The following is a 19,732-nucleotide window of genomic DNA, read 5'->3' on the forward strand; positions in this document are numbered from 1 at the left end:
GCTGTGTACATACAGCTCTGAAGCTTCCCTGCACAGGGTTTTTACAGCCTTCAGTGTGGGGAAGGGTAAACACCATTCAGGTTGTTGGACAACCCTGGTTTACTCCCAGTGCATCCTCCATACTTCTCTCAGAACTGCTGGGCAGCTGCCAAAGTATCAGGAATCTTCTGGCAAACATCAGTTTGCACATATGCATGTGCACCTCCCTGCCATCGCCCTCTTACACCACTCACAGGTCCTACTCCACCTGATGTGCTGAGCAGATGAATTTCTATATGTCCCCCTCTCACCACCACATCCTTCTGCAAGGGCACGTGCCTCACACACTGATTAGGCCCATCTTACCAGTGACCAAGAGTGGTATTTTTGGTATTTGTATTCAAATCTGTTTTGCATTGCTTTCCCCAAAGCCACCCTAATTGAGAGGGAAAGAGCACCAGCAACATATCTAATGTTGACAAACTAGCAAGCAATAAGTTACTGCTTTAAATGGAGATTTATTAGCTGAGGAAAAAGATCCCTCGCTGAATGCACTCCAGAAACCTTCATCTTCTAAGACTTGCTTTATTTCTTCCTGTATTTGTCCTGCAGTGCTTTCTGTAGGTTAAGATTTAGGGCATTTTTCTCACGCCATTTTCCTGTAAAGAAGGCAAATCATAGTTCAGTTACAGCCTCCCTTCCAATGCTAATATTCCTCATGGATTTTTCCAGCTGTGGAGCTCCTCTCTTGTGAAAATTACAATTTCTAGTCCCCATACACCTTTGCCCAAATGCATCCATTGTCCTTGGCAGAAGCAGCAACTATCTCAGGAATTCAGCAATGTATTTTTCCTGGCAGAAGCCATACCTAGCTCATCAGTCCTCCTTCCGTACCAGTTTTTGGGATCCCTGATTACTCTCTGAGTTATGTCAGGGGTGTAGGAATCTTTCATCAAGCTTCGGCTTTCCAGTGGGCCACCTGCAAGGAACAGCAAATAAGGAACTGTACATAGAAATCATCCTACTGCAGTCCTGGAATTGAGCAAGGGAGTAACATCAGCAGTTTCAAGGGCTCATCACCCAGGAGGGAGCTTGTGTTTTGACAATTTTATTTGCTTTTCCTCCTCATGTATGAGACACACACAGAGGGTGCTGCAAGGTATCATCTGTATTTGCATCCCAGTGCCCTTTCTTTATTCAAGTGCCCACTTATTTCCTGTTGAATCCTCTCAATTCATGTGAGTAACTTCCTATTCAGCAGCACAGCTCCACAAAAAGCACCATCTTACCACTTCAGGTACCTACTTGAGCTCCTTGTCTGCCACAATACTTAACAAACAGATCCCAGCTGTGACTTCTCTTTTTTATCCCCTCTTGACTTTAAGCCATTTGAGGGGCTTTATTTTAATTTCTCATCCTTTCCTCTTCTTCTTCCTTTTTATTGTACCATTTCCTTGATAATAATGATTTTGTGCTCCCTAGGGTAAGATGTCTTTCCTTTCTGCATGACTACACATAACCAGGACAATATTGTCTTCAATACCCAGCAAGGCTACAGTGTAAGGAAAATGACTCTGTCTCATGCTGGTACATGAGAAATTGGAATCAGAAGACAATTATTTCAGAGTTTCTTGGGTATGATGGTAACAAGAAGGGGTGAATGCTTAATTCCCAATCTGGGGACCTTGGAAACAGAGGTTTCAGGAAGACCTTTCAGAGCCCCACATCTCTAAAGGTTTTGGAGAGAAGTAATTTCAATATTGGAACTGGAGATAACAGGCAACATTGAATTTCAAATGGTGTCCATTTGGTCAGCTCTAAACATGGAGGACACGGGTCATGATATACCTTCATTTTTCACTCCTTGGAAAGAAAGGGATAGGATACATAGAAAAGGAGGCTCTTGCTTTCATTTCCTCAAGCACCACAGTGTGGAAGTGACTGGATGGAAAGAATAAGAGGGGAAAGTGAGGGTCACCTACAGTCAGATCTCTACTCAAAGCAGTGTGGCTGCCCTGAGCCCTGGCAAAGTGTAGATGGAACCAGCTTTGAAGGTCGAGCATAGGTGTGTATCCTCACCTTGGAAGATATTTGATCTCAGGTTAAACCCCAGATGATTGTAATCAGTAAGAGATGCAGAGTTTGAGGAGGTTTTTTGCATTCCAGTGCGGTCGCTGAGTCTTTTCTGTCCCATGATTAATGCTGCTTTGCACAGAGCTCGCCTATCCTGATAACACAAACAAGACAGAATCAGTCAGTCCACGTTCCCAAAATGCAGCAAACTCCTGGCATTTCCACCCCTGTATAGATCTTTGGGCTACGACTAATCCCTGGGACCTGGGTCTGTCTCCCAGTCTCCCTCACTGGCTTCTGTAGGCACTATAATTGCATGGGATGAGGAGGACTGGTAAAAAGCATGAGGGGGAGGGATTAGAAAGGGATGATGGTGCTGAGCTCTGCACTGGGTCCTGATACCACATTGTTTTGCCTTGCTGAGTTAGGGCTTTGCTTGGCTACAGGAACCTTATAAATGAAAAGGGGATGGAAAAACAAAGTTAAAGAAGACATGGGAAAGGCTGTCTATGGAATGTGTCACTGCCCTGTAGTGTGAAACCCAAATCCATTCCCCCACATCTTCTAGAAACTGCTAGTATACAGCTAATATCCCACCCAATCAAGCACCTGCTATACCATACAAACAGCCTTCAACCTTGCCACAAAGGATACAATACCTCTTCTTCACTGGTAACTACATCTGCAGTGGCAAATTTATATTTCCTGTTAGCACAGATCAAATTGTTTTTCTTTGCCAGAAGGGGGTTCCATTCTCCTTTCATATCTGTCCCTAATGATGTTAAGGATCCTTTGGCACTTAATGCGCTGTCCATCTCCTTGGCTTTTTCATAGCTGTCTTTGACGGTCTTGTGAGAAGATCCAAGCCTTCGAGCACTCAGTGTTTGCTGCTTGCGCGCTACTAATTTTTCTGCCTCCCCCTGTGTAGGTATTTCAGACAGGCAGGAAGTGCTCTTCTCCCCTGTTGGCTCAAGCCCCACTACTGGGTCTTTGGTGGCAGAAGTGTCTTTTTTCTTTTCAAGTCCTCTTGAATGAGGACTCTCTGCAGGGGGAGTTTTGGCCTGGAGATTCTGTTTGCTCTGTTTTTTAGTCTGAACACACTTTGTAGAAAGAGATGTCTGGGATTTAGCAGGTGCACGATTCTTTGCTGTTCCCTGAGCTCTGCTGGAGCTCCTTTGGGGTGTTCTGTGTCTGCTTTCTGGAAAATGCTCCTTTTTCTCTTTTTCAGGTTCCACTTAAAGACAAAAATAAGAGATCAACAAATTTGATACCATTGTGATGACAGGTGGTACTGTAAATGTTACTGGAAAGAACTGGGTATGTCATTGTGTCATTGTTAGATGACAAAAGAAACAGGAAAGGTCTCAAAAGAAGGAACGAAAAGACCCCAACAACCTAGCAGCATTACCCCAGTCTTTCTGCTGAACCAGGTGAAGGTTCCTGAAGAGTCTTAAGTGCTCTTAAGAGATGAACATGCACAGAAATGTGGAAGTAAAAATCTTGTGGTCAAACATGCACACAAAGGTCTGTGTTTTGTTACGTGTAGGGGTCCTTCTAACCCATGATCACGATCACTCTTGTGAACATACACTTACAGTCTCTCTGGCTCATCGTATTTGCTGAAGAATTTACAGCATATCAGTGGCTTATTGTGCTTGTGCAATGAGGTAGTGAGGTAAGTCCACCGGTGGAGGAAGACATACTTGGGTCGGGTGGATTTTAACCCATCAGCTATGGCACATGGGATCCCTGTCCAAGGAGTTTTCACCCACAAACGTACATGCAAATCTGGATGGCATGAAGGGAGGGAATGGCACACAGCCTCACAACCTTGCAAGGCAGGCTCTGAAGGAGGGACAGCTTCTCTGCCATCTTGCTTACCTGAAGTATGGTTGGCCAGCTTAGAGCCATTCTCTGTCCCATCAGGTGCACAGGGATTTGGAACCTCTAGCACACGCTTGGAAGAGCAACAAAACTGTGTTAGCCCCAGAGACAGAAAGGAAGGGGACAGCAGTCCTGCTTATCTTTAAATGATACAGATTATTCTCAGAGGTATTATACGCCTTCTAAACCAAGCTAGAGCTGTCCCTACCTGCCTGCGTGGTTGGTCCTACAACATATGATTCAGATTAAAACAAGCAGCAAAGTCCTGCAGGATTTCACATTAACAGCTCACATGGGATAGCCTGCCTAGGACATGGCCAACTAGTGCCTCTGGGGAATGAAAGAGCAGACACAAGCCAAAATGGAAAAAAACCTCAGTGAAAATGTAAGGGATTTTTATTCTAAAGTACCTAGGCTTGTCAGATTGGTCACGTGCTGTACAATTACAACAATTCCTTCTTTTGGTGCCTTAAAGTAAGGCCAGAAAAAATGGGAAAGGAGGTGATAAACATAAAATGCCTGTGCAATGCTAGCTATGCAAAGGAAAAGAGACAGTCTGGAGACAGGACTTCTGCCTTGATTCTGGCACAGACTATCCCTTGTTTTGCTTTGCTAGTCCTGCTGATGGAACTGATCCAACACCCAGCCTTTGCAAACAGCCTCCTGCACTAAGAGGAAGCTCATGTCTTTTCTGCAGAGGGAATGTCTGTTTAACCCTCAGTCATGTCTTCCCAATGTCTGTGTTCCTCAATCCAGCAGGATCCTACAGGCTTAGCCCATGTGAAACCTGTGACAAGTTACAATTGAAGCCAAGGCCCTCAGTGGTCAATATGGAAATGGTGAGCCTGCAAGCACTAGCAGCAGTGCAAATCACATCTGGCTCAGACAGGGATATATGTTTGCATTTGTCAAATGACATATATCCTTACTTTCTGCTCCTGAGGCTAGTTGTTAGAATGAAAACACCAGCCAATGGAGTAGGAAACCTACCACTTCAAAGTTAACTCACCAGGGCTGACTTGAACTGACAGCTTGTGTGTTACACTGTGCCAGTACTTTCCAGCAGCATTTGTGGTACACTACTAGGATCCTAAAGCTGAAGTTAACTCTATCAGTTAGACTTCAGGAGTCAGCGCTGTGTGCTCTGCAAATGCATTAAAAGACAACATCTCTCCCACAGAAAGAACAGGGTCACAAGAGATGAAGAGAGGAAGGCAGTCTTGGCTCAAAGGGCACGATCTGCTGCTTCTCTGTATCGCTTTTTATTCTTTTTAAAGAAGAGCCAAACATTTACACATGATCAAAGTGCAGGAATCTGTGCTGCTAAATAAACTCCTGTTATCTCCCACCTTCTACTTAAAACAAAAACATGTTCAGTGGAAAGAACTTCCCAGTCCACTGTTGCAAAAATTCCTCCTTTCCCACTTCTTCCAATGAAGCAGAATTTCTGCATAATGAGGCAATGTGCTCATTTCCCAAATCCCATTCACTGGTAGCTTCCATTTCCCCAGTTCCTCCTGCACAAAATGATACTGAAGCCTGCAACTGTTCCTACTTTCTAGTTTGTAACTGTATATGATGCTATTGTTATTGCCTATTGTTCATTTTTACTTCTGAGCCTGAAGGTTCAAAGCCAAAGCACCACTCCGAGACTCCTACATCTTGATGCCAAGAAGGACTTTAAGGACATTTTACCACCCTCCTGGATAACAGAAGCTACAGAACTATGTCTACTTATTCCTTTGCTAAGCCAATTCTATAAGGGACAACTGGCTACATACCAGAAAAGACATATAGTGATTAAAGAGCTAAAATTTATTTAACTTGATCTTTCTTTCTAAACGAAAAAAGCCCATAAGCAAACAAAAAAATGCATGTTTAGCATAGCCTAACACTTGACTTCCCTGATGTGCAGCCATGGAGAAAAGAGGGAGCTGTCTTCTGCAGACAGAAAATTAACCTCCTCAGACAGGTGTGGAAATCATATGCCATTCTCTTCAGCTGTGGTCAAGAATGGTCTCATATGCCTTCCACATCTGGCTGGGCCTCCAAAATATGAGATTTCAATGACTTTCCAGACCTGAGAGGCCTCATGGGTATCAAAATTACATTGGATCTTTTACCCCTTTCTTGTTTTTTAAAAAAGGAAAAGATCCAGGATTTAATAAGAGGCAAAGCCTCTTCTGTAACTACCTCTCTCACCTGGTCCATGATGTGGTGTCACAGCAGGCAGGTGGGTACTGCTGAAGTCCAGGTATAGAGGTGGGATAGGGGCTGAAGAGATGGTTGCTGGGGAACAGCCCTCCCTCTGTCTATGAGCTGTCATCTCTATGGGAACCAGAAGAAACATGGCAGAGATCAGGGTTCTCCTTGCTGACTGAAAAAAACAAACAAGGAGTAGCGTAAAAGGCTCATGTCTCATTAAAAACCTGTGCTCAGAAGCTCTTATCACATACACAGGATTTCTTGAAGCCTCTTTCAACACAGTCATGATAACCAACTAGACTGTATTTCAGCAGAACTGGATCTTCTAGCATCTCCAAATGCTTCACATGAGCTCACTGACATCCATCAGAGAGGAAGAAGAAGATGCCCATTTTTCACATTAGAAAAAGGGAGGTGGTGGGCTGGCTAAAGCTAATGACAGAACCACAGCTTGGGCCTCCTGTGTCCAGCACCCAGTGCTGTATTTTAGCCCCAAAGTTTTCATTCATTCTGGTCCACCATGGACCTGAGCTCTCACCGCTGGAGAACATCTTTAAGTCACCAAGGAAGAGTGCAACTTTCTGTCATGTTACAAAGCTGCTTTTCCCACCCAGGACAAGTAGATCACAGGCCACAGAGAATTAGAAATATTCACAGATGCATCATTTTAGAATTAGACTTTATTCATTGTGAGATACTGAAAGATCAATAGAAATCTACAGATCATTCTTAAAAAAACTAGCAGAATACAAACCAGCACGTGTTTTCTTTACTTCTATCTCCTCCCTTGCCCTGTACCCTGGGCTGGAGGTAGCTGCTAGGTCTCATTGCCCAAGAAACAAGTGTCTCTCTAGGCCTTGTTGCGCTTCATCTCAGAGACCTTGTAGCGAGGTGGGGCACGGTGGAACCACTCCGACCAGGAACCATCGTAAATAGCCACATCACGCTTGCCACACAGGAAGGCTGCCAAGGCAATGTGACATGCAGTGACACCTTTGCGGCAGGTGGCTGCCAGTGGCTTTGAGAGATCCACTTTCTTCTCACGGAATATTTCTTGGATCTCCTCTATACTCTTCTCATGGCCAGATTCTGTTAGAAATGATTGGAAAGGTATGTTCACCGCACCAGGGATATGACCAGATTCCAGCCCTACAAGAGTGAACAAGAAAAGGAAACATGAGCAAGGAGACATAAAGGTAAGTGATGAAAGACACCTACAAAACAGACATGAAAGAGACACCACTGCAGATACTCCCACTTTCTCGAAGATACTAATTTGGTTTTGGTGCTGATGAAGATGCAGAGCAGTACAGGGCTAAAAAGAGGAAGACAAAGATTACTCAACTTAAATCAAAGGTTCCAGATCAGTTTGCAAACTATTTCCCCCTTGACAGCAAGCAGAGGCAGGAATCAGAGCCCCAGATGGGACAAGAATCAAAGAACCACCACAGAAAAGATCCTAACAAAGCCATTACAGGATCTGTGCAAAGAGCAATGCAGCAATGCATTTCGGACCTTTCCCAAGTAGAGTGTAGTGACACAGCTTTCAGAAGCAGGAAGTGTGGCTTGTATGTGGAATTCATGAAAGCAGTTACCTGTTCACAGTTTATTCCTTAAAATCATATTTGAGAAAAGCAAAACAACCTTTAAGGCAGCCACATTACTGCTGAGGCAGCTATCCCAGGGAAACGGGGTCAGAGAAGTGAGAATATAGATTTTGTATCACTTTTTATCCACTCCATGGATGAAATCAACATGGGTTCTGTTTTTCTGCTGCTGCACTTCAGGCAAGCTGGAAGTTGCATCTCAAGAACAAGGTCTTTAGAAAGAAGCAGATATAAAAACATGACGGATATGATTTTCATCACATCCTTGAAATTCACACTCTGTCACTATAGGCTTAACCAAAGTCCATTACACTCAGTAGAAGCTTTTCCACTGACTTTGAAAAGTTTTGGATCAAGGCTCATCAGAGCAGGAAATATACCAAAAATGTATTTCAGGGAATTTCCTTGCTAGGTTTGAACTTCTAATGAGACAGCCCTAGGAAAGTCACATAAATACTAATCTTTCACTGACAGTTTTCCACTTGCCTAAGTCATCAGGGTAACTGATCTCAAGAGATGAGAGAGATTGAGGCAGGGAACCTTGGTCACAGTCAAATGATTAAAGTACACCTAACTGGAGACTGACATCACACATCATAACGACACTGCAGTTTAGAGATATGTCATAAGGGGAAAACATGTTTTTGATGCGGTACTGAGGAGAGGATTTTTGCTCTGCTGGACAAAAACTGAGGGCCTAAAGACAATCAAAGTTGCCCTGAGTCAGCTTCACAACATCTCTCCCTGTTCCAGATGGACCCTCTTTGTCTCTTGATTCATCCTCCCAGAGTACCTTAGAAACCTGTCACTGTAGTCTATTAGCCACCTCACACATTCTTCAGAAGTGTTTATCATTACAGGGAGAAGCTGGGAGAAAAAAAACTGCTGACTTCTGGAGGGACTAACATAAAAAAAGAATCCCAAACAACCCACCAACAAAAAAAAGGCAGTGTTTTCGACCAATGCTTTTATCACATCTTCTCCATTTCCAGAAAACAACAGTTCATCATTTCAGTAGAGAACTGCAAAATCCATGCTCATTAATACAGTGTTTGTATGACAGAGGGGAAATAACAATAATACAAATAACGAGTGGGAAAAAACCTTGTTTGCAGTTCTCAGGCTGCAGAACTTCTTATTGGAGAACTACATGCCTAGGTTAAGCTACCACCTTCCCGCAAGAATAAATGGTCCCAATGCTGTCATTTGGCAAGGGATTTCTGCAAGACTGCTGCAGTACTGGAGACCATCCCAATACAGACAAGTCTGTGAGGCACAGAACAATGCTCTCACACCATTCTGGGGCACTGGGAAGTGTATCAAGATCAAGAAGTCCTTAGGGCTGAACTAGAAGGGCTGGTTCAAAGAAGCTTGCTGTGACACCGATTTAATTTTTAAGTGTCCCAAGCCCCATGGTCATGATTGCTTTTCTAGACTGTTCACACATCTTAGGTAGTCTTACTGGAGACTGTCGTGACACACCATCCTTAAACAACTCTTAGTTAGGAGCTGAGCAGATCTGAAAAGATCTGTCTCATTTTACAGAGTTTTTGTCTTTGATCTATAGAAAGATTTCCATGCTTCAGAGATTCAAAAGCCTGTTGGAGTCACAGACCAGTGCTTGCACTCTCTGAGTGAAAGATAAGGAATTCTGTAGAAGATGTATTTACTCATGTATGTGGGTGTTCAGCTGAAAGAAAGAGCTGACATTGCATAACCACAAACCCTTGGACTGCCTAAAAAGTGCTCTTGAGTGGTTGAGGAAGTTTCATCAGCTTGTTCGTTTCTAGGACAAGAGCAGAGAAACACAGGACTGGAAGGTAAGGATGGATGCATCTGGGATCTGAACAGGCAAGAGGATGCATCTGCTCCTGCCTCACGTCCACAGAGTACACTCCACACCAGATTTATGTAGTCATCCTCAGAAACTCCAGGAAGGAACCCTAGGATTACAGAGCCTGGCTCCCAGCTACTACAGTGATCACCTTATAGGCTTTCTCTCATAAAAGCACCCTTCCCAGAACCCGTCTGGATTCTTGCCATGAAACTTCCCACTGAGGCACCTCCTTGCCCACGTGAGGAAGAACATTAATTTCCAACATTAAGTTCATCACAGTCAGTCCATACACCATTTGACCTTGAGTTAACATTGCCCTATGACTGAAATAGTTTTTCTCCCTTTCTACTACCACTACAACATGCTGATAGTGAGCACTTAGGACTCCCAACAGCCTTAGTCTAAACCCAGTAAGAAATCACAGCCAGGCTTTTCTCTGCCTCAGCCACCCCAGAAATAGTTCTAGGTGACCATCAGGCTTTTGGGTAAGGAAGTGACATTTCCTAGCATCTCAACTGGTAGACAAGAGGTTAAAAATTGCCATTTTCAAGGCAAAATCATATTTGAGTTCATTGCAGCCAACTAATCCATCCAAGTCTTACCCTATTCTATTGCTTCCAAATGTAGGGTCTTCAGCTTGTAAGAGAAACACATGCAATTAAGTATTTCAGGGTACTAAGCATCCAACCTTGCTCTCTGTAGCATTGAACCTCCTGTCAATTCTATGACTGCAGATGGTACCTCACATAATACTCCCCATGTGATCATTTAAACCTCCCCAAAGCTGTGCCAGCAGCACATTTCAGTAGCAACTCCCTATTTTCAGTGCCTTGATGATTCAGAAAATATGAAATAAAACACAGAAGCATAATGATGGGGACTGCTGGCAACTTCTAGCCCCACAGATCAGCTTTCAGCACAAACTATTCTTATCTCTCTTATCTCCCATTCAGTCAGGTTTTTTTTTAAAACTAACAGTACTTGTGCTATTTGCCTTTTTCTCACATTGAATTAATAATTATCCCTCGAATATTATGCCCAACGTATTAATGAAGTCCAAATGGAACAACTCTACCTCAAAGGTGCTTCCAATGGCTGGAAGAAAAGATCAGACATAACTTCCAGGCATGCATGTTCCCATTTCTCTTACCTGGCAAATCAATTCTGTTGGCAAGGAAATAGAGCCCTTAGCTGCAGTGTATTGGGATACCAATAAAATACTAAGGTATTTTATTCAATTTTGCCTTAATTTAAAATAATTTTCCTTGATTTTTTTTTTTTTAAAAAAAACCTTCCAATCTATTCATGTTAGGATTACAGATCAACAGCTGCCTAGGTCATGCTGTACCTCTTATCCTAAATACAAACACAAACTTTGCCAGTTTCTGGCCTACAGAACCATCCTCTGATTAAATTTATTAAATTCTTGCCTCATGGAGTTGCAATGTCAAGTGACTGATTTTTGACACAGATTTGGGATGGAGATCATCTGCATCACAGATTTGAGCACATGGATATATTTTGGTTATACTTCCTCTTTAGAAATTATAATCTCCACTTCTTTCCCCTTCTTGCCACCTCTCTCTTTACTCTGAAGACTTATCCTCAGGAGGAAAAAACTAAACAAAAAAGGTAGCACAGACTCTGTAATTCTGAGGCTGTATACAAATAATCTTTCAGCTGGAACCCCTGCTAACTCCATAGCAACCCTATTTACTCTTTCTCTCCTTGTCCTCTTTTTATTCGCTTTGCTCCAGCAGGTTCTGTTATTCGTTTTAATTCCTTTTGCCAAGCCTCGCTCAGCTTGGCTTCTGGCAATCCTCCCTCGTAATTTGTAACCTGTAGTATGTTATCTTCTTCACTGTTTAATCCCCTTTTCCACATCTGTTAAGATTCTCTGCTTAAACGTTTGTTGGCATTTTTTGTTGGCTATTTATCTAGGTATGACTACAGCTCCTTCTCTCTAGCCTTTCTCTTTACAATGAAAGCTCCAGATGGAATTTCTTAATGTCAAAAAGATAAAAGATGTGCCTTGTCCACATTTAATTCCCTGTGGTTTTGGAGTTGGCTAGCTGCAGCTAGCAGTTCCTTTCCAAATGCCTCCTCTGTCGCCTCCTTTTTTTCTCTCTCCCTTCCATTCAAATTGCATGCCTCGGAAGGAACCATCAGCGATCTCAACTAACCTACCGTAATCTCATCAGAAGGAACACTTTAAACTTGGTCCTGGCAAGCTCTCTGAGAGTCCTCGCAGTCAGATCACGTTGCCACCACCGCCAAAATACTGCGTGCATACACAGCCAGAAGACTCAACTCTAAGAACCAGTAGGGCCATAGTGCTAATTCTAGCAGCTGATGCTTGTCCACCTCGTCACATGAATGGACAGCTTTGGACTGTAGGTTCCTGTGGGTTGAAACAGACTTTGGTGAAGTCTCTCACTCTCCATGTTGTGCTTTGAGTCATGGTCAAAGTAGAGCCAGTCCACTCCCAGCTGCAGACCCCACTTGGAGAAGAGAGGGAAGAAGCAGCAACATTTCTTTCTCACTCCCACGGAACGTTCAAGCTGAGCAAAAGCCTTATGTTTGGGGCAGGGAGGAATGAGAGCTGGGAAAACAGGCAAAACCTAAAGAGTTGTGTATGTGCAAGGGAGACAAAGACTACCTGAGGGCTGAGAACGAGAAGAAAAATAGTGGGAAGCTCATGAAATGACTTTGACTTTGCTTTCTTTTCTACAGGATGGATTTCTTGCTTGGCTACTTTCCCCTCTTCTCTCAGGTTTCTGAAAAGGAATTCAAAAATTCACAACTTTCTGGTATGTATTTGTTCACCTATAATTCTTGTTCCTTTGTTTGCAGTGCCCAGCACTCAGAGAGAGTCAGCACTGGTAACCACCATGTAATTACTTTTATCATTTGCCACCTGGATTGCCTGGGATTGCTTCACTTTAGGCTGGTCACACAGACATGTACCCTACAGTGCCTGAGTAACCTGGTTGGACCATTGCTGAATCACAGCTAATGAGCGGGCTCGAGTTGCTAGTTCCCTCAGAAACACAGAACACCGTGCAGGGACACCTTTAACCACTCAGTGCAAAGGTCAGGGCTGCACATCTGATTGGCTTATTGTGCACACCATGCATGAACATCCAAGCTTTTTCATTCAAAGCAATACCTGCATTTTTCTGCACCCTATCAACCTGGGTAAAGCTCTCCCAGCAACTAAAAAATGACCATGTATTATGGCTTATTTTAAACTCTAGGTCTAAATCCCAGCAAGGTATCCGCTACATAAAAATAAAACAGAGACAACTGATTCTTACCACAAGGAACTGAAAAACTAAAGAGGCAAAAGAGTCAGCTGAAATTAGCCTCTTAGCCTCTTCTAGAGATGGAGTTCATGGAACTGGAGAGATTAATTGACTTAATTAGGAAGTCAAGAGCTGAGGCAATAATTAAACTGAAATCACCTGAGAACGCAGCAAGTTCCTTAACCTCAAGACCATTCTTCTCTGAATTGCAGGCAAGGTTTCTCCTCCAACTGGATGACCCCTGTAATTAATCAGCATTGATTTCAAATTGCTCTTTTAGGTGTAAGCACTCCCTTCTACCCACTGCTGGCTGCAGCATAGCTACTGCCTAGGCTGGTTCAGAATGCTGTCAAGCTCCTCTGGAACAAGCAGCTGCAGCTGGAATGCTTATCCTGTTGGATCTGCTGTGGGAAGCAAAACTGGACCACCACAAATAAAACTGTTCCATGCTGACTCATTTCAAAAGAAAAATCTGTTTTCAAGAAGTTGTCAGGGGCTGCAGTGTTTGTCACCTGGTGAGAGCTCCTGCTTTGGGAAAGAGAATGCAAAATCCACCAGCTCCTAGGGAGGAGTGTTTTATTTGTGACTTGAGGTTAAAATTCAACCTTCACTTTGACGGGCTGCAGTAGACAAAGAAACAGAATGAGTGATAAGCCTAACTCCCCCTCTCTCAATGCAACAGTCTCCTCTGTCACTCCCATTACCTCTCTTACCTTCTGCATTGGCTTGCACAGGTTGAGTGTGTTTGGGGGGAGGGGGGCTCACTGTAGACACTTATGCAAACCACGTGTACAGAGCCATTTACAGCCAAATGCTCCTGAGGTTTGGATGTGGGAATTATTTCAGGCCATGGAGTCATGCTCAATGGCTATACAGCTGCACTCATGTAAGACAACAGCCAGAACTGAATGACAACCAACCTGCAGGCCAGCGCAGCACTGCCTAAGGACTGCAGAAGCCTGCCACACACCTGCTCCTGCAGCATGGAGCTTGACTCAGACCCAACAACTCTCATTGAGCTTTTCTGTGCTTTGTTTTGGAAACTCTGGTTTTTTTTTTTAAGCTATTTCTGTGACTTCCTTTCAGAGGGGAGGCTATTCCGGGATATACCAAGGCTTAAATTACACAGTTAACGACCTCCTTTAACAACCAACTTGAATTTCATTCCAGGCACACTGCTGCACCAGCTGTCCCCACTGCAGAGGACTTCTCCCACGCCTGCTGCTTCCATGTCCAGTGTTTGACCCAGGTAACAGAATCAATTTTTGTTCTGGCTTCTTGAGGCAGCCAAAACAGAGACCTTGACAGCCCATACATTTGGTAAAGATCTGGGGCTTTTCTTACTGAAGCAAAAGGACAAAGAGCAGCTCAAGGAAGTTTTCTGTTTGCTGGGAATCAGAGCAAGAAGGACAAAGTCCTTTGGGCTACTGTACTGCCAAAGCCTGGACTTTTGCTGGCGCATTCATTGCGGTGAGAGGTGCCTATATGAATAGTGATCATTTATGCACGTGTGCTAGTGTAAGACAGGCCACGGAACAAACCCCTGGGAGCTCTCACCTCCTGTGTTTACATTCTGTCTGATTACTTCTGCAGGGTGTGGACTGGGGGATCCTGGAGCCAACTGACTGCAGACCTTTGCTACTATTTCCTCCTCCAGCTTTAAAACCAACCACAAGGAAAGCGTTCTGTGGGGGCACTGGGATCTGAATGCCCAACTATGGATCCCTTAAGGTAAATCAACAAAGTTAGGCTAAGGCATGACTGTTTGTTAGCAAAATCCATTTGCTGGCTGGGAGTCGTTATGCCCAGGCTCATATTAACACTCATCCATCCCACTTTGGTGCGCGGGGTGGGTGCTGTTCCCACCTCCATTACCTTGGTCCAGCTCGGTCCCCCGGAACCGGCCCTCGGGGCGGGAATCCACCACCTGGAACTGCAGGGACCCCACATTCTGTATCATCTCCTCAAAGGTCTTCAGCAGGCCCGTGTTCAGCTTGGCCTTAAAGACAGCCGGGGGGGGCTGGCTGACCTCCGCTGTGACGGGATGGCCCTCCTTCACCCAGTTCTTGAAACCACCATTCAGCACCGAGACCTCCTTGTGCCCAAACACCCGGAACATCCACCAGGCACGGGGGGCATACAAGGTGCCCAGCTCGTCCCCGTCATACACCACCACATGGGTGCTGTTACTGACCCCCAGGCGCCCCACGTAGTCGGCGAAGTGGGATGCGCTAGGCAGCATGAAGTCGTAAGGGGAGGACTGGTCCCGGCACACCTCGATGTCAAAGAAGGACGCCCCGGGGATATGCCTCTCCTTGAACTCCTGCCGGGCGTTTCGCTCCTGCGGCGGGTACCAGGAGGCGTCCAGCACCCGCAGGCTCGGCCCGACCCGGCCGGCACGCACGGCCTCCGAGAGCCATTTGGCGGTGACCAGCGGCCGGCTGAGCACCTGCGACGCCATCTCGGACCGCCGAGGCCAGGAGGGGGCGCCGCTAGCGGGGACTCACGCACAAAATGGCGGCGGCGGCAGGGGGACGCGGGTCGAGGGGCGGTGCGGGGCCGGGTGGCACCGCCCGGGACCGGCCTGCTGGGAGGGTACCGGCTCCCGCCTCCCGGTGGCGGCCATGGCTGGGGGGGATTGAGGTTTGGCGCTGTTCGGCTGAGGCCTAGCACGGAGGTACGGGGCGGTGTGGTGGGCCGGTCGCGCTCCCCTGAGGGGAGGGAACCGCTGCCCCGCCGCCGCTGGCGTTGGGGGTGTCCGGGGCGGGAGGAGTCGCGGCAGAGGTCCTGCCTGCGTGAGGGGCGGCAGGGCCGCTGTCGGAGCTCGGCTGGAGGTGTGCTCTGGGAAGGGCGATATGGTCTAGTGTGAGGTGTGCCTGTCTATGGCAGGGGGCTGGAACTAGATGATCTTAAGGTCCTTTCCAACCCAAACCATTCTGTGAGTCTGTGATTCTATGGTGACAACGGTGGGGCAGAGCCCCCTCGTTGTGAGGCTGTTTCTCGGACCGGGGCATTTGGTCCCCTCCGATAAGGGTCCCTGGCACTGCCCCAGGCACTGCCCCACTTCCCTCTTGCTGCTGTCAGTGCTGCCTGATGGTTGCTGGAGGGCTGAAGTGGGCTACGGGGAGATGTGTGGAGGGCAGCGCTGTGCCATGGCTGTCATGCTCGGGGCAGTGTTTGGGCTGAGCTCTGTGCAACTTCTTTTCAGGGCTGGAGCATTTCAAACCACTCTCTGTAGGCTTAGCCAGCACCTCAGTGCAGACACAGGTTTCTGTTCCCAAAATGCATCTTCATCTAGTTCCTTTTTGTAAGGCTGGTTTCTCATTTGTGCTTTTCCTCATTTTGCAGTGTGGTCAATTCAAGCAGACCCCAGAAATCAGGTAATCTTGGCCAAGACTCAGGAGCAATGTCGCAACAACTCCTCTACCGTGCTCTGGTGTCTGCAAAATGGCTTGCAGAAGCCATCAAGTCCCAACAAGCTGGTCTGGCCTTGAGAATCTTGGATGCATCCTGGTATTTGCCAAAGATGAAGCGTGACCCGAAGCGGGAATTCGAGGAACGCCATATCCCTGGGGCAGTTTTCTTTGACATTGACCAGTGCAGCGACCGTACTTCACCTTATGACCACATGCTGCCCAAAGCTGATGACTTTGCCGAGTATGTGGGGAAGCTGGGTGTAGGGAATGATTCCCATGTTGTGGTGTATGATGGCAGCGACCAAGGCCTCTTCTCAGCACCCCGGGTGTGGTGGATGTTCCGGGCCTTTGGACATGAAGCCGTCTCCCTTCTGGATGGTGGCCTGAAGAACTGGCAGCGAGAGGGGAATGCGCTGAGCTCTGGGAAAAGCCACGTAGCTCCCTCTGAGTTCCATGCCTCCTTGGACAAGTCCCTGGTGAAAACGTATGAGGACGTCTTGGATAATTTGGATTCCCACCGCTTCCAACTAGTGGATGCACGCGCTGCGGGACGATTTCGGGGAGTAGAGCCAGAGCCCCGAGATGGTAATGTGCCTTCTGAGATATTGGCATAATAAAAAGGGGCTTCATATAAGGTACCCATCAGTTTGACTCCTGTAGAAGTAATGAAGAGAAATATGGTTGTCTTTTATGGGGTGGGGCTGGAGGCAGTGTATTCTCCTGCCCTCTTCTCCTTCTGATAGCGAGTGCCACTCTGAAAATTCAGGAGTGGAGAAGAAGTTTGTTTTTTTCTCATGAGGGGCTGGGGTGAGGAACATGTCTTTCATGCACTTCAAAAATACTCATTGGTCTCTTCATGTACTGGTGCTACTCTTCCCCTCAGAACGGCTTTTAGTCAGTGTCATATTAGGGTGAGTTGCTCAGATGCCCTGAAGATGTGGAGGAAGAACAGAACTTTACAGGTTTGTGTCTATGTGGTGACTGAAGGGTAGAGCCATCCTTCCTGAGTAATCGGTAATCTAGTAAAGCAAAGGGTTGGTTTTTTTTTAAAAAAAAGAAGTATTTGTTTTAACAGAATACACTAAACAATAAATATTCCTCCCAGTAAAAGGGAGAATGGGTTTTGCAATAGATTTGTCCCAGGCAGTAGAGGTTAATTCCTATCTGTATTGCTTCTCCTCCAGGAATTGAGCCTGGTCATGTCCCTGGGTCGACGAGCATCCCCTTCACTGATTTCCTGACAGAGTCTGGCTTAGAGAAGACCCCTGAGCAGATCCGCAGTCTGTTCCAGGAGAAGAAGGTGGACCTCTTGAAGCCACTGGTAGCCACGTGTGGCTCTGGTGTCACTGCCTGCCATGTGGCTCTAGGGGCATACCTCTGTGGCAAACCAGATGTTGCTGTGTATGATGGGGCCTGGGTGGAATGGTACATGCGGGCACAGCCTGAAAACATTATTTCTGAGGGAAAAGGGAAGACAGTGTAATAAGCTGCTTCATCTTCCAGCTCTGCAGATAAATTTGCCTTGAAACAGGATGTGGAGAAGATGGGTTTAGCATTCCTGGTTAAGTAACTTGAGGTGAAGGTTTTGGGTACAATTATGGACACACGGTGTTTGGCACTTTCTCCTTACTCTACTGCTGCTGCCCAGGATGATAAAAATGACCTGGGCAGCCAGTTTCTGGTGGGTTAAGCCCAGCCGGTAACTCAGAACCATGCAGCCTTTCACTCACCTTTGCCTCCTTCTCCCTCTGCACCACTCTGGTTGGCATGGGGAGGAGAATCGAAAGAATGTAAACCCTACGAGTTGAGAACAGTCCAATAACTAAAGTATAATGTAAAACTACTAATAATGATAAGGGAAATAACAAGGGGAGAGAATATAAAACTAAAATGAGAAAGGGAAAAAACCCACAAACAATAAACACCAGTGATGCACAACACAAGTGCTCATCACCCGCAGACCAATACCCAGCCCAACCTGAGCAGCGATCAGTCACTTCCAGGTGACTCCCCCTAGTTTATATACTGGGCATGATGTGCTGTGGTATGGAATACCCCTTTGGCTGGTTTCAGTCAGGTGTCCTGTCTCTGCTTCCTCCTGGCTTATTGTGCCCTTCCTCACTGGCAGAGCATGAGACTGAAAAGTCCTTGAATGGAGTAGACATTACTTAGCAACAACTAAAACATTTGTGTGTTACCAGTGTTGTTCTCAGACTAAAGCCAAAACACAGCACTGCACCAGCTACTGAGAAGGGAAAAGTAACTGTTACAGCTGAAACGCGGACACAGCTCTAGGTGACCCTGCTAGAGCAAGCAGGGTGAACCAGATGTCCTCCCTTCCAACCTCAGCCATTCTGTGACACTCAGACCTTTTTACCATATCACATAGAAGGGAGAGAGTGCTGGTGATAGCATGGGGAAGTAACTGAGTCAAGCCAAGCTCATGACTCAGGGCATTGCACCATGTTCACTCACAGAATGATCATACTTTTATAACTGTGCCTCATGATCCTGCTCTCTGCCATTGTCCTAGAAGCCATCCATGCACTTTATGGCCACTTTGAATGCAAAACTTTGGGGAAGGACAGCTGTTAAAGGAGCAAATACGGCTTTCAGGTTGGCACTTAGGTAAGAGACTTGGTTTGGATGCCTTCTTGCACTTGGACTTGTAACTGTAGTGTGTACTTAGCTAGTTTTGTACCCTCGTGGTCCAAAATTCCCCTTGAGAAAAAACATTCTGGGATTTAAAAAGGGTAAATAAACATGTGTTTCAAGGTCTCTCTGCTGAATGGAACTTTCGTAAGTGTTGCTTGGGTGATTCCTTTTCTGGAATTCTGTTTTTATGGGATCACTTTGTTGTGATGATTTAAATGAGATGTTGCCTTGTCTTCATGAGTAGAACTGTGTCTCTTGCCCTGAGCAAGCTCTTTGGCCTAGAAAGGACAATGGCATATGTCTCTCTTGTGTCTTCTCCTCCTTTCAGTCCTTGTTCATTGGCTTTTTGGCCTAAAACTGTGTTAGTCACTCACAGCTCAGTTTTTGAGACTGGTTGCCAGCTCACATGGTGAAAATTTGACTGCATGGGTGTTTCTGCTTTTTCCATGACACTTACCATGTAACCTTAAAATCTTGGGGAAACCAAGACCTACAGAGGAATAGCCCACAGTGGCATGTACCTTTTCCCCAGAATCCTTGTCTTACATTTGAGAGTTGAAATTCCCCCTGGGTATCCCTGGCAATGTTCAAGAATCTGTTCTATTTAGGATTTTCTCATCTTAAAAAAAAGGGAGGGGGAGAGAAAAGAAATTCTGCACCTATTGCAACAGGTACCTGTGGACAACTGAGGATGATGGAGTCATCCTTTCTAGGTGATGCTGTGAATGCTTACAGTCACAGACTTGCAGAGTCCCCTCCTATCCACTGGAT

General features: G+C 45.8%; 3 protein-coding genes and 1 long non-coding RNA gene across 6 annotated transcripts; 1 reads left to right on the top strand and 3 right to left on the bottom strand.

The window, feature by feature from the left end:
* Positions 1–477: 477 nt before the first annotated feature.
* CIMIP4 (ciliary microtubule inner protein 4) lies at positions 478–6,274 on the bottom strand. The gene is made up of 6 exons (XM_061445146.1): positions 6,139–6,274; positions 3,934–4,009; positions 2,712–3,286; positions 2,059–2,206; positions 848–958; positions 478–638 (listed from the first exon to the last, which is right to left on the bottom strand). The coding sequence occupies exons 1-6, from the start codon at positions 6,145–6,147 to the stop codon at positions 565–567; spliced, it is 993 nt and encodes a 330-aa protein (XP_061301130.1). The 5' UTR covers positions 6,148–6,274; the 3' UTR covers positions 478–564.
* A 529-nt stretch (positions 6,275–6,803) lies between these two features.
* Positions 6,804–15,440, bottom strand: TST (thiosulfate sulfurtransferase). Its single transcript, XM_061445150.1, has 2 exons — positions 14,766–15,440; positions 6,804–7,290 (listed from the first exon to the last, which is right to left on the bottom strand). Exons 1-2 carry the CDS (start codon positions 15,349–15,351, stop codon positions 6,992–6,994), a joined length of 885 nt encoding a protein of 294 aa, XP_061301134.1. The 5' UTR covers positions 15,352–15,440; the 3' UTR covers positions 6,804–6,991.
* Positions 10,873–14,139, bottom strand: LOC133264962 (uncharacterized). Its single transcript, XR_009741826.1, has 2 exons — positions 13,050–14,139; positions 10,873–11,986 (listed from the first exon to the last, which is right to left on the bottom strand). It is a non-coding gene; the product is annotated as an uncharacterized LOC133264962 (long non-coding RNA).
* Positions 14,085–19,084, top strand: LOC133264960 (3-mercaptopyruvate sulfurtransferase-like). Of its 3 annotated transcripts, XM_061445147.1 has the most exons (4): positions 14,085–14,139; positions 14,484–14,621; positions 16,239–16,891; positions 17,491–19,084. In XM_061445147.1, the coding sequence occupies exons 2-4, from the start codon at positions 14,608–14,610 to the stop codon at positions 17,787–17,789; spliced, it is 966 nt and encodes a 321-aa protein (XP_061301131.1). In that variant the 5' UTR covers positions 14,085–14,139; positions 14,484–14,607; the 3' UTR covers positions 17,790–19,084. The 3 variants fall into 3 exon arrangements, with proteins under 3 accessions (XP_061301131.1, XP_061301132.1, XP_061301133.1); XM_061445148.1 differs by lacking the exons at positions 14,085–14,139; positions 14,484–14,621 and adding an exon at positions 15,447–15,567; XM_061445149.1 differs by lacking the exons at positions 14,085–14,139; positions 14,484–14,621 and adding an exon at positions 15,596–15,724.
* Positions 19,085–19,732: the final 648 nt, after the last annotated feature.

Source organism: Pezoporus flaviventris, unplaced genomic scaffold (assembly GCF_033815535.1).
Source record: "Pezoporus flaviventris isolate CSIRO_AGI_PZ_B2104156 unplaced genomic scaffold, CSIRO_AGI_Pfla_v1 ptg000002l, whole genome shotgun sequence".
In the NCBI taxonomy this organism is placed as follows: Eukaryota; Metazoa; Chordata; class Aves; order Psittaciformes; family Psittacidae; genus Pezoporus; species Pezoporus flaviventris.